A 14,320-nucleotide genomic window follows, 5' to 3' on the forward strand; every position below is an offset into this window, starting at 1 on the left:
ATACCACCACCAGCCATTGATAGTGAATGTCCTCCTGGTAGTTTGGATGCAGTCGTAGATCAATTCACAGAATCCACACCCGCAAAAAATAAGAGCACGCGAAAGTTGAAGACATTGTTTTTTTCTCCCATCTCCGGACAAGGAACAGATGTTGCAATGGAAGAGAATGAAGTGGACGACAATGAAACACCATCAATATCACTCAGCATAGCGGAAGACGATATCAGAGATTGTACCTTTCATGCGAGTGACATGTCCTCAACGTTACAGGCCGAACCAGCTGGGATGCAGAGTGACAGTATAAGGAAAGAGGCCAAATTCATTGTATTCGATAGCTGTTTGATGGATATTATTATGATGATGAAATGTGGGCATTGGGTTGGTGGGGAAGTATGTGGGGAGCCATTGATTAATGTGACTCGTGCAATTCGAGGCACTAACCTTAAAATACATGCCACCTGTACACAATATCATCCGTTCGCATGGTCTGCACAACCCATGCTGGGGCAACTGCCAGCAGGCAATCTACTTTGTGCAGCGGCCGCACTTTTTAGTGGTTCAAGTTTTAAAAAGTTACAGTATTTCTTTCAGTTTGTGGGAATCCATTTCATTGCGAAAAGTCAGTTCTACAAATACCAAACCGATTATCTATTTCCAGCCATCAGCGAAGCTTGGAGAATGGAAAAAATGTCAATGGAAAGTACATTTGCGGGCAAACGCTTCAGGCTAGCCGGTGATGGACAATGCGACAGTCCAGGATTTTCAGCCAAGTACTGCACCTACCACTTTCAGGACATGGAAAGTAAGAAAATTGTGAGTTCGGTGGTCGTGCAGGTGTCACAAAGTACATCCTCAGTGGCCATGGAGAAAGTTGGCTTTGTAGCATCATTGCAAGAACTACAATCGCGGGGAATGGTGATCGACCTGATAGCCACGGACAGACACGTTTCAATTGCCAAGACAATGAGAGAACAGTACAAAAATATAAATCACCAATTTGACGTTTGGCATCTTGCAAAATCAATCAATAAAAAATTGTCGGCTGCAGGAAAAAAAAAAGATATGCAAGGTATTTCACAGTGGTCCAAGTCAATCAGCAACCATCTTTGGTGGAGCTCAAAAACATGTGAAGGGTCGTTGGAAATTCTACTGGAAAAATGGCGGTCAGTAATGTTGCACTGTAGCAACGTACATCGATGGTCGACAAATGAGCATTTCCACAAATGTGAACATGGCCATTTGTCCACAGAGGAGGCACGGAAGAAGAAGTGGTTGATTCCTTCATCACCCACTCACAAGGCCATTGAAAAGATTGTATTTGATAAAACTATAACAAGAGATTTGAGGGGACTCACGGAATTCTGCCACACAGGAGATTTGGAGGTGTTCCACAATATGTGCCTAAAGTACAGGCCCAAAAGATTGCATTTTGGCATGGAAGGCATGATAAATCGGACTCTTCTAGCGGTCTTGGCACATAACCATAATGTTGGCCGTCAACAAAGTAGGACGACCGGAACTTTAGGGACGCTTCGCTACAATAAGGCCTTCACTAAAAGAAGTAAACAATGGGTGATCAAACCAGTGTTTGAGGATATGCAATATGAGTTTATTGAGAGACTTATCGTAGATGTCCTCGATAGGCACATACATGGAGTGGTGAACGAACCTATGCAGGGGACAACTGCATTGCCACCCAACATTGCCTCTGTTCCATGTCCACCTAAAGCAGAGCTCATTGAGAAATACACATCACGGTTTAAATGATTGTAATTCGATTGTCTGTTCTCTCGAGTCTCCTCATGTTGCAGGCCCATTGCAATTAAACCAAACAGTAATATAAATCATTTTTACAAAAATTATAGAATGTTTCCGTATTACAAACACATGGCCGACCCATAGGGACAATAAAAAAAAAGGCACGCAGACAAGATGCCCTTACACTAACTGGAGCTAACTAGAAATGTGTGCTCGCTCAAAGTGAAGGTCAGCTGCTTTGATGTTTTGCTCGGGTGGCGGAACGGCCCACGACCCAATATAAGGTTCTATTGTGATTTGACCTTGACAGGCCGGGACCATCCTGAAAGACTAAGAAAAGATAATGAATAAAATTTCAGAAACGAAACGATGAGCCACGTTCATTAGAAGAAGTAACGTCGGCAAAGAAGGAGTGGTGTTTCGGGTCTGCCCTACACAGAGACACAATGGAAAATGCAAATATAATGTAAGTAACTTTTGATGAGTTTATACCGCAATTTCATTACTATACAGTGGCTTTAAAGACGGGTTCAGTTGTACTTGTTCGTTCTATGTGGCATAGTGTTTTCTACCGCGCACTATCTGGAGGAGAAACATCTGCTTTTACTGAAGCACCTCAAAAACTTCCTCTTTTCTTCTGCTTTCTCTCTCCCTCTCCCCTGCTACAACTGGTCCACTGTCTGCGACCTCGGTCCTGGGCCCTTCCACTCTCCACCTGCACTGCCTCCCTGTCAACCCCTGCACTGGGGGACTGTCTCAGTATCCTACAGCCCCCCCTTCCCAGCACTTGTTCTGCACTTACCTTGCACTTGCCACCAGCTGGCCCTATTTATTTATTATTTTATGCTACTTACCTTGTACTCCACTCCCCCCCCCCCTCCATGCCTCGCCACGCCTTTAAACACTTGTGTACACCCAGTAGCGCTGTCCTCGCTATGAAATGAATAATTTTAATAAGGATCTGATGGTGAGACTAATTTCATTTTTTATGTTTTTAGGTACATCATTCACTACTGTCTGTGTCACGAGTACCAGACACCGGCGGACGGCTTCTACAGCCGCCAGTTGCTTCTCCGCGTGAACAACGTTACCACCCTGACCATTTTATGGGACGATCGCCAAGTACAAGTATGCCCTTACGCGGTACTAACGGTTAGATGCAACATACCTACCGTTGTGGTGGCCTAGTGCCTCGTTGTTGGAACAGCCATGCGATTATCAGTGCGACAGAAGAGCTTATTTTTATCGTAAACCAACACCCTGTGTACTGCACACGAACATCGCTTCCCTCAAGACGAACTAATTTGGATCGAGAGCAAAGAAAAATGCAAATCGCTGAATATTCTCTAAACATTTGATGTCCAATAAACGTACTTTGCCAAATGTACAATCTTGCCGTTTGCTTTTAAACCACGGTTTCACATTCCGAATTGTGGTGCTGTATTGTGAGATGCTCTAAGACCCTGTGTACAGCAAAGGACCATCGCGTTCCTCAATACGAACTTTTTGGAACATGAGCAAATAAAAATGCAAATCGCTGAATATTCTCTAAACATTTGATGTCAAATAAATGTACTTTACCACATTTACAATCTTGCGGTTTGATTTCAAAGTACAGTTTCATATTCCGAATTGTGGTGCGCTGTATTGTGAGCTGATCTGTGTTGATTTCCGGGGTCTGTGTGGAGTCGCGTAGAAGACGCCTGGGCGCGTTTGCCTACGCAGCTCAGTCACGTCACGGATAGAGGCGGGGAATATGAATGTTTTGATAAAGTCTGTTTCAGGGGCGGGGGATTTGATTTAGTGCCGCAAAGGCAGGTGAGCCAGGTCGATGCGGCGGAATGATAGGATTATCACAAAATGGAGGCTGATTTCGAGTGCGATAATGGGCGAAAAGTCGGGTAAGGTCCATAGGAAAGTTTCCTACGATCTACCGATTTATGCTTACAAACACATGGCCGACCCGTAGGGACAATAAAAAAAAAGTCCCGGAACTATCCTTTAAATGTATGCACTAGCGCTTTGATGCTTAAGGGTTTAGAGCGCTATATAAATGTTAAAATAAATAAAATTAGCAAAGCTGTTATTGGCGGAGGAAGGGGCGACCCCGTCAGCCCTCCCTGCGTGTGATCCCCCACCCCCCTGCCCGACAAACCGGCTTAATTCCCTGGGACCTCCACCTCCAGGGCTATTGCCCTGGCGGGTCCCAGGGCATTTATCAAGCCAACAGATTTTTTTTTAAATAACATTGCTGCCTAAGTATATGATGATAATCCGTAACAAAACAAGATGTTTTTTTTATAGTAAACTGTCAATATAAGACATGTCATAGGTTCACGATATGCTGTTCCTGGGGGCTTGCGGCTGACTGGCTTGTGAACCCCGTGACTAGTGTTCGAATCATAGCCTCGGCACTATTTATTTCAAGTAGAGGGCAGTACTTTATTATATTTTAAAATGTCTATAAAACACAACACACGCCTTCTGCAGAGAAAAAAGTGCGGGGCCGCTGTTAACACGTGTGTGGCCCTCCTCCGTATTCAACCCATATACACATCAGATTGGGTGCCTCGGTCATTGCATTGCCAAATGTATCACCTACATGAATACGTTCGTCATGTATGTTCCCATGCCCTGAGCTGGGCTGAAGTTTACCTGTGTCAGCGTCTCCAAGGGCGGTCACTACTGCCATCAGCAGGTACAAACCCCAACGAGCAGTCCCCATCCTGCAATTGTGAGCCGCCTGAGCGCTCAAACTTCACGTTCTCTGACTAAACCGCCACACTTCTGCTCCAGTGCTTCGCCGTTGCCTGGACCGCCCCTTCCAACTCGGGTGAAATCACTGGTTTAGCTCGGGTACGCGGCGGCTTATCAACTGAGGTTTGGTTTAGGAGGGTAGCAACAATCTCCACACAAAGAGCAAAGTTTGAGAACTCCGCCCGACCGTGTGCTGCTGCGCCTGACAAACACAGCGAGCGCGTGACCGACTGACGGAAGGCGTGTGCGCGGCCCCGTCTGAGAAACATAAAAATCCAAGGAAAGACCGGTGACGCGCATTGCACTCTTTGCCATCACTGTCTGCAGCGGCCATATTACGCCGGCGGTCGGCATTTTTCCTTGCCAAAACCTCTTGCATTTGTCGATTTTGCATTTTCTGAATGTTAACCAAGCCCAGTGCTGATGAGGGCTGCATTGGCGTCTCTAGAAATCAAAAGTGGCCGGGAAAAAGGGGGCGGGGGCACATCAAATAATGGCAGCATGCCAAACTGGTTTAAGTAAACACATATTTTGCCAAAATAAGGCTCTGGGACCTGAAGGCAAACCGAACAAATATCAGAGGTAGTCGCCCTTAAGACAGTGGTAGAGATAAGTCTGGGGAATGGTCTGGTACCCTGTCCACAATCGCAGGGGTGGGGGGGAGTGACCACCAGGCAGGGCGGGCCCTAGGATTTGTGGGGCCAAGTGTGGCAAATTAAATGATGGCCCCTTAATGACAACACAGAACATGACATCACATGACCATGACTACTATGTATGTAGGCAGGAGCAAAAACATGGTAAAAAAAACATATACATGTATAACTAATCAGAGAGGAACATTTCCAATAACTACACTGGCAAAGTATAAAAGGTGCCCACCTTTTAAGCCCAACAATTTATAATGAAATATTCCAAAGAAAACAAGATCCAGACATGATACGTGCGCTATAATGGCACTTTCATGTGTTCTTGTGTGTAAGCGTCTGCATTGGAAACATGACAACCTGGTGTAAAATCCTAGTAGCTGAACAATTGAGCATGCAAACTTTTTTTTAATGCTGGCCTCAAAAACACACTGCAGGGGCGGCGTCCAAGTCACCCTTTGAAAAAAGTGGGTGCACGATGTCCACCCACATGTATCGACTTGTGCCCTGAAAACCAGTACAGGGCCAGAAATAGAGAAAATATCCCCTACAGTCTTCAGGATGATAACCTCTCTTGTCACATCCTTGGTAAATATGCATGGCTCACTTGCATGCTTCATATACAATGTGAGGAAATGTTACATTGTACATAAAAGCTTTTTGGCTTGGTAAATATAAACATGTGGAAATAAACCAAATAGCTAAAACGGTTTTGTGCGATTTGTTTAATTGTGCTAGAGGGAGACGCGCCACCAAGGGGTGGCCAAGGGGGGGCCACGGCCACCCTTATAAAAACGCTGTGCCTGCCTCTTGTGTTTGTTTTGGTGTGCCACCTCAGTGACCTCATCAGGCCACCCCTATAAAAAATATATGCAGGCGCCACTGGCTGGAGGAAGACACAGATTTTAGGCCGCTAACTGCTGCTTTGCGGTTTATAGTCATAATGTAGAAAAAAAAAATGTCGACTTACAAAAATGTAGAAAAAAAATTTAGAAAACAATAATGTCGAAAACCTATACATATAATGAAAAGAGTCAATTTTTAGAAAAAAAAATGTTGAAAAGAAAATGTCAATTAGCACTATCAATAAATACATAAACATGAAGAGTATCATTTACTAGGGGGGTCCCCCCCAACCCCCCTCACTCAACACCCCCCGGCCCACCTCCCCCACCCCCCCACCACCCTCTCACCCCTCATACTCAACACATTTTAATAATATATATATTTATTTTTTTTTTTTGAAAAATTCGAAAAAATGTAGAAAAAATTCGACATTATTGGTTTTCGACATTATTGTTTTCTAAAAAAAAATTCGACATTTTGACTTTCGACATTATTGCATTCTACATTATGACTGACCACCCTGCTTTGCATGTGCTTTCAAAGTCAAAATCACCCTTTGCAGTTCTTAACACAGTAAGAATGCCTTGTCCACAACAATGGTCCCTTAAATAGGCCATCACTAGTAAATCGCACCCACTTTAAACACTCTGTTGTAAGAAACAAAATGATCAGTAGTGCTTACGAGGCCCGCAGCGCCTATTGGGCCTCTGGGTGGGGGACATTTGGCTCTCCAGCGTCGCAGCAAGAGGTTGACAGGCAAGAAGTTGCCTCACCAGAAGAAACAAAGGGAGCCAAACCTCGAGGGAGAACAGCCGCCTTTGAAAAAGATACGCTTCCACTTCATCATGCATCCTGCAGCGTGTGCCACCCGTGTGCTCAGAGTGGACTGCAGCAAGCATAGGTACTCTGAGCACACAGCCCACACTGCAGTCTGCATGAAGAGGGAGTCAACAGCACCCTCGTCGCAGGGCCCTATGAGCGCAGGGCCAAGTGCAGCTGCATATGCTGCACACGCCTAGTGCCAGCCCTGCCACCATGGAAGGGTCTTGGATCCTGTCCCCAGTCGCAGTGGGGGAGAAGTGCCCAGTGGCCACCAGGGAAGGGTCTGGGACCCTGTCCGCAATTGCAGTGGGTAAGAAAAGCCCACTGGCCATCTAAGAAGAGTCTGGGACCCTGTCCATCGCAGACAGTGGGGAAGATGAAACCACTGGTGACATAAGAAGGGTCCGAGACCCCATAAGCCCACTAGTCTCAACAGAAGTTTCTCGGATACAGAGAACATTTGAGACATTGTTGAGAACAAGTTACCAAGGCAAAGCCTATATCAATCTAGAAGCACTGAATATCAAGTAATACCAGGAGAAGGGAGTCCTTCTAGTAGCAAAGCAGAAGTATAGAGACGGCAGAGGAAGGGAGTCTTTCCCCCTGGCTTTGGGTGTCCAGAACCAGATCAAGGCAAGGGAGACATTCTCTGGGCCTTGGAATAAAAGTCAAATTGGTGACGCAAGGGGAAGGAGTCATTCCCCCTGGCCTTGTTGTGCATTCTACCAACACATACCAGGGGAAGGGAGTCATTCCCCCTGGTTTTATTGGAACTGGTACAGAATTACACCAGGAGAAGTAAGCCATTCTCCTGGAAGAGAACATTGTATAAAGACTGCTTTGAAACCTACAAATCAGGGGAAGGGAGTCATTCCTCCTGGTGTTTATGTTTGAAGGAACATTTTTGGTTAAACAACAATCCCCAAGCAGCAGAATGGAGCAACTCCCCTTAAAGAAGGAACTTTATGTTAGTTTATTCTTTAATTTTAGGGTGTGAGTGATAGAAGTAGGGTTTGACACAGGATATGGCATATACTTTGACAGACATCTTGACAGACTCTTTTAGTATTCGGTTTGAGGCAGGGAAACCTCTCTTAGAAGTTAGGGCTAGCAAGGACCTCTTTTGCATTTTCCTAAAAAAAAGTGTATGACCAAAATCATGCCACCTTTTTGTCAGTCTCCTTCTTTGACACCCTTACACAACACTGTTGCATGGTTGTTGGAAAAGATTAAATGCCCAAGGAGCTACGTTCATCCTCAGAACCACCAGGAAGTTCACTTGTGGGGGTAGTGGCTGGATGGGTTGGTGAGTGGCTTACTGCAAATAAGGAAGGTTACTTCTTGGTCACCTGCAAGAACAGCTTTATACATGTCGTATAGGTGAACATTATCAATGGGTTTGGACATGTAGGGGTTTGTCGGGATCTGACTCTATATTGTAAGGAAGGCATTGTATCAAACAGTGAAGACAGACACCAGTCATCACACTGCAAGGGTGTTTATTGAACTTCAATGGGTTGGTTGAACGCCTATCTAAACCTAAATCTAAAGATGGGAGCAAGCTACGACCATCAAATAAAAACAGCGCAGTCTTAACCAAGTCTTTCAAAATAAAAGGGCCTATATTAATAAACCCATTGCCAATCCTTAATTCTAAATACAAAATGATGTGAGATATGGTGTATGCAAAAAGAAAAGTGTTCAAGAAATAATATATTATGATACTTGAGCAGTTGGCTTCCCTTCACCACGTTTTCTGCACAGTGCAAGGTGGCACGTTCGAGCTTCGCACACATTCTGGCTTCTCTGCCATGAGCATACAGTTCGAAGCAAATGTATCACAGCCTTTTGCTAAAGCTTCTTTTCCAATAACAGTCTCTTACGGCAGAGGGTCTGTTGCAACAAATAAGCACCAAAGTTCCTTTCTTATCAGAGCTTTCACATATATAAATGATCGTTTTCAATATTCATCATGGGTCTCCCTCCTTCAGGCTTGGTCCCCTTTTTACCACAATGTTCACAACTGGTCTCCCTCGTTCGGGCTCGGACCATGGATCTCCCTCGTTTGGGCTCAGATCCCTTCTAACACAATATTCACTTGCACCATGCAGTCTCACTTTCTATGTTTTCCTCTTGATATCAAAAATCGAAGACTTCCGAATGTGCGATGTGTCGGGGGGAAATTCTGCCGGGGTCGGCCGGGCCGTCCGCAGACCTCCGGGCAGGGAGGCCCCAACTCCTCCCGTATATCCCAGATGAGATAGAGTATGAGACGCACACAAGGAGCAAGGCGACTCTGCTGTTTATTTATACAAAACGGCAGGGATGGGTCAAGGAGCGTACGTGTCCGTCCTGACACACACATAATCGTGGGGCTCGCAGGCCCTTTTTACTGCATTATGACGCGCTACTTGCGTCACTTCAGAAAGTTAACAAAAAACCTATCGCCACTCTTAATTGGTTGCTCGAGTGGTAGGGTTAGTATAGTACACATATAGAGAATGATATTAGTGGACAAGGTGTAGTCAGGTGGTATATCTGGGTTGTCCCTATAATTGGATACATAAGAATTGTTACATGAAGGCTCCTGAGGATTGGCTAATGTTACTGACGTCTGAGATAAGAGCCCCATGTTCTGATTGGTGCATCCGTGAGCTCCCCAGCCTGGGACCACCGTTGTTCCCAGCTCTCGGTGTACCTGTGTTTGCAACAATGTTTCAATATGGGTACGTGCAGACAATGTGAGGATTTATTCATAGGTGGAAGGCTGACCGCTCCCACTGTAGCAGGTGTCCATTGAGCCTTTCAAGTGTCTCGGCCTGTGTCTCGTAGTGAGGGACCCAGACGCCTTTTCTCTCCTGGGTTTTGGCATCTCGTCAGATTCGGCTTGGTCACGTGAGGCGGGACCGTGTTTGAGGCAGAATTCTGCACAATTAATATTGCTTTTCCACTGTGTGTCTGGTTTAATTTGTAGATATGACTTTAACGTTGGTACGCGGAGTGCGAGGTTGCAACACCGTGCCTTTGATGATTTGTTCTTGGATGTGGGCTTGCAACATTGCGACCTTGGCTGGTTGCTCCATCGGGTTCTTTCTGCAGGATCAGATACCTGACTCTTGCTTTGTTAATGTCCACGGGAGCTCTTGTTTGAGGCCTACTCGGGCCTGGTGCTTAAGTAGTCTGTTTGGTGCATAGGTGCTTTAGATTATAGTAGCATACATTTCCATGACCAGTATCGTGTTTCCATTATACCTCTCATGGTGGTAACGGGTTTCAAGGGAAGCGTGAGCAAGCGTTATAGATGAGTTCATGATGCATCTTGCGTTTCTGCATTCTGAAAGCCTATGTAAAAATAATAAAGATGCACGTCCGTGAATATGCCTGTCGCCTACGTCAGAGCACTGAGTATGTTCTTCGTGTAAATTGGTGTGGAAATGTTAAGTGTGTATACTTGTACAGATGTGCTTCCCGTTGTCTAGGTCGTCATGGCATCTCTAACGACGTGTGGTTTTTAGTCTAGCTGATCTGAGCCGCAGGTGTCGGCATGGCCAGTGCGGGCTGTTGGGCAGGCAGGTGGACACATCCGTATGTTCCTGTACCAGGGTACCTGGTCGTCTGGTAAATGGACAAACTCTTCCCGCGGCGGGTGTCTGGGCCGTGACCCTCTAGGCCAAGCGCGAGAGGTGAAGGACGGGAGCCTGGTCTTCCATTCTCCCACTTCAGTCCCCCCTCTGGTCGACTTGTCGACCACAAACATATCCTTCTCGTTATCTCCTCTTACCCTCCATATCTTAGTTATCCCTCCGAGATGTCCATAATGGTTTACATGATCTTCAAATGACCAATACATGTATTCACATGTTCCTCCAGGAGTACAGTATACCCATCTTCCTATGTAGCTCCTGGGGTTCCTTGGGTTCTCAATCTTCACTGATGGTGGGTCTAGATGATTGGTGATGATTTGGGTGCGCAACTTCTCCCTTTCTTGTATTATCACACCTGTATGCTGGCCGTCATCTGCTGGCATTAAGGGGTGCATTCCCACCATTTCCAGCAACTCGTCAGTCGTGCGTGCTTTCCGGGCCTTCCAAAATCTAATTATGATCAGGGTAGCTCCAGCCAAAATAGCACATCCCACTATTATTTTCAGTCCATCTGACAGCCAAGATGGCATCCATGACCATAATAGTGAAAACCAGCTCTTATCCTTGTTTACACCGTTACTTTCGTCCATCATTTTAGAGTGCATCTGGGCCAATTGTGAAACTGCTTCTGTCAGTGTACCATTGTCAGCATCGTTGGCAGGTATGAACGTGCAGCAAGATTGTCCTATTTTTGCACAAACTCCTCCTTCCATTGCTGTGAGAAGGTCCAATACATATCTGTTCTGGAGTGCTACCATCCTTACAGCTCGCAGCTCTTCTTTAATTGCGTTGAACCCATTTACTGTTGAATTGATGGTCATCATTAGTTCCCACCTTGTTATTTGGAGCCATTTTGCATTTGCGTATGCCTGCAGTCCCGGATGTATTATTGAGGAGAAGAACATTGCTGCTCTGCTGAATAGTCTGTGTTCTGGCGGTATTGTTCCGTTTCCGACCTTCCCCACAGGTAATTTCCTGTCAATGGCTCTCCTTGTCTTTTTCTCCTGTTTAGGGCAGTATCATTGCTGTTGGTCCGGTTTCCTTGCTCCTTCTGAAGTGGTGCAGATCTCTTTCTTCTCTTATCCCCTTCATCCATTTTAGGAAATTTCGCCACATCGACATGCTTCTTAGGTACCACTAGTGATGGTACATTGACGTGTACCATTGTGCACACACCATTCCACAGGGGAGGCAGTGTATGATATGCCTTTTCTCCACAGGCCCAATAATGGTCCATTATTACTGCTGTTCCCGCTCCCCCCTCAGGCAACTCCATCACGCTTGCACAATTGGTGTTATATCCTACGTCCACCTCTCCTTTATGCTGGTAGCATACTTTAGGCGCAGTCAATGGTAGCATAGTTATCGGGTCTTCATCTTCTTCTACCCACGTGAGCATTGGTACATACTTGATCCACGTCGTCCAACATCGATGATTGTGTGTCTCGATAGTTGAGATAGTTTCTTTTGTTACCATGTTGCTGCCAATTACTCCTATCTCCCAGCTGTTGCCCAGGAACACCTTTCCTGTTATCGTCAGTAGCGGCCTCTCCCAGCATCCTTGTTTACCCGGAACTTCAGTTGCGTACCAATCACATGGTAGATACTGCAGTGTTACCTTCTTTGTTTCTCCTTTTGCAGGGCCACTTGTTATGTACCTGAATGCTTCAGCATGTAAACTGGTCTTGTGATAACTCAGATAGGTCTTGAGGAAGTTGTTTTCATATGGGTATGAGTCTCGTGTTTTCCATGTCATGTGCACTACTGTTCCTTGAAATCTTCCTTTCGTTTGGAACAGGGCCAAATATATTATGCACTGTGCTGTTTTTTCATCTATTTCTGTGGCAACAAATGTTCGTGAAGCGCTCATGGCGTATGGTATTAATGAGCAAACGTAACAGCTATCCTCAGTTGTCTGCTTACCAATGCGGGTCATGTGTTGGTACCATATGTTGTTTGTGACGTGTGCTGAATCTTGTACATAATTATCAATACCTTTATTGTCTGAGTACGTGCTGCGTTTAACTCTATTTTGCTTGGGTGCAAAATTACGATTACCACCTGACGTAACACCTGTTGCAGCAGGGGACGGGGGTATATTAAGTTTGGGTGCAGCAATAAAATCAATAGCATAGCTGTACTGCCAGACAGAGGCAGCCAAGAATCCGGTGATCATAAAAATCCCTATTATTTTTATTACATATGCTAGTTTCACCGGCATTTTGCTCTTACCTTGCTGCGGTCCTGGCAGCTTATTCTTGCGACGTTACAGTTGCCCGCCTAAAAATTCTCAAAAGTGCTCGTTATTAAATGTTAGTTTTGTTTCCTTTAAGCTCTCCCTATCAAGTGGTCATTCAGTGCCCAGGCGAAGAGCTGCTCCCACGCTACTCTAAGTGATGGGTCTCTTAGGACCGGCAAGTATGGGCGGAGGTGGGGCATGTAATATTCTATGGCCAGGAGGAAGGCTGTGTAGTAGACACGTACCCTTCTCCTTTTTAGGTATGTTGGCCTCTTTATTTCGTATACAAATTGGTGTGACAATTCTTCTGGGTAGTTATCGTCTGGCAGCACCATCTACGCCTGTACACTGAACTTGTTAATTAGCTTTTCTTAACAATACAATATTACGCAGTTCCTGTATGTGCGAGAGAAAAAAAAGAACATTCACGTGTTTACATGTGTATTGGTGCAAGCAATGTCCTTTAGTTTTAGTTACAACTGTACTTAGCAGTCAATGGGGGGGGGTTTGCGCTCAGATGGCGGAAGTATTTTTACTCTTTGAGCGCGTGACCATGGGGTGGGCAGTATGGGGATCACCCCTTTCTTCGTCAGTTATCGTCTCCGAGGGAACAATTGGGTCGTTGTCTGTGGTGGAACTTTCTTCCGCTGTCGGCGATGTTGTTGCTGTTCTTCCAACGGACCTGTCGTTGGCGCTGGGGCGGGTCTGCAGTTTGTAGATCTTTACGTCATGTAGGTGGTTCCAGGCACGCTTATCCTTTAGTTTTACTGCTCTTGTTGATACGTCCTCTACCAGATGGGGGCCAGTGAACCTCTTCTCGTGCCACCTTCTATTGAAATTGCGAAGTAGTACGTGGTCACCTTTGGCAAGTTTGCATGAGTTCTCCTTTCCCAATTCCGTACTTTCGTCTTTTTCTTGATTGCTGGTAGACCCGCCCCGTGTGCGCTCGAGCTGTTGAGACACAAACACGACACTAGTAATCAAAGAAGACACATATTGATACATTTCATCTCCTAACACATTCGCTGAACTTTCGTTATCGGTGAATGCCCTTGACGTTGGTGTTAGGGGAAGGCGCATTTGACGTCCAGTAACCACTTCGTGAGGGGTGAGGTGGTGGTCGGACCCTGGCCTGTTTCTAAGTTCAAACAATGCTAACGGAAGGCAATACAACCAACTTTTCTTTGTTGTTTGTTGTATTTTAGCGATTGCCTCCTTCAACAGGCCATTCAGGCGTTCACATACACCATTAGCCTGTGGGTGGTATGCACATGCAAATTTGTGTTTAATGTTCAGCAGGGATGTAATATGCTGGAACATTTCATTTGCGAAATGGGGGCCGTTGTCTGATCTTAACACCTCGCACACTCCCCACCTGGGGAAGACCTCCCTTACTATGAATTTGGCTGCTCTAAACGCATCAGGGTGTGAACAGGGCCCTGCTTCAATCCACCTAGAAAATGGACATACTACTACAATCATATACCTATTGCCTTGACAGATGTTGATCATATCAACATAGTCAATGTGAAGGTGCCGAAAAGGTCCTTCTGGCCGGGGTATTGTACCTCTTATCACTTTTAGAGTATGACCGGCCGTAAACTGTT

The 14,320-nt window shown here is 45.6% G+C and overlaps 1 protein-coding gene across 1 annotated transcript in view; it reads right to left on the reverse strand.

The window, feature by feature from the left end:
- The window catches only part of PTTG1IP (PTTG1 interacting protein), a 471,563-nt gene extending 466,779 nt beyond the window's left edge, over window positions 1-4,784 (reverse strand). The window contains exon 1 of the mRNA XM_069615849.1: window positions 4,414-4,784. Coding sequence (XP_069471950.1) covers window positions 4,414-4,483 — 70 coding nt within the window. The 5' untranslated portion in view covers window positions 4,484-4,784. The remainder of the gene's footprint in view (window positions 1-4,413) is intronic.
- Between the last annotated feature and the right edge of the window lie 9,536 nt (window positions 4,785-14,320).

This window comes from Ambystoma mexicanum, chromosome 9 (genome assembly GCF_040938575.1).
Source record: "Ambystoma mexicanum isolate Mex_15411 chromosome 9, UKY_AmexF1_1, whole genome shotgun sequence".
Taxonomy (NCBI): Eukaryota; Metazoa; Chordata; class Amphibia; order Caudata; family Ambystomatidae; genus Ambystoma; species Ambystoma mexicanum.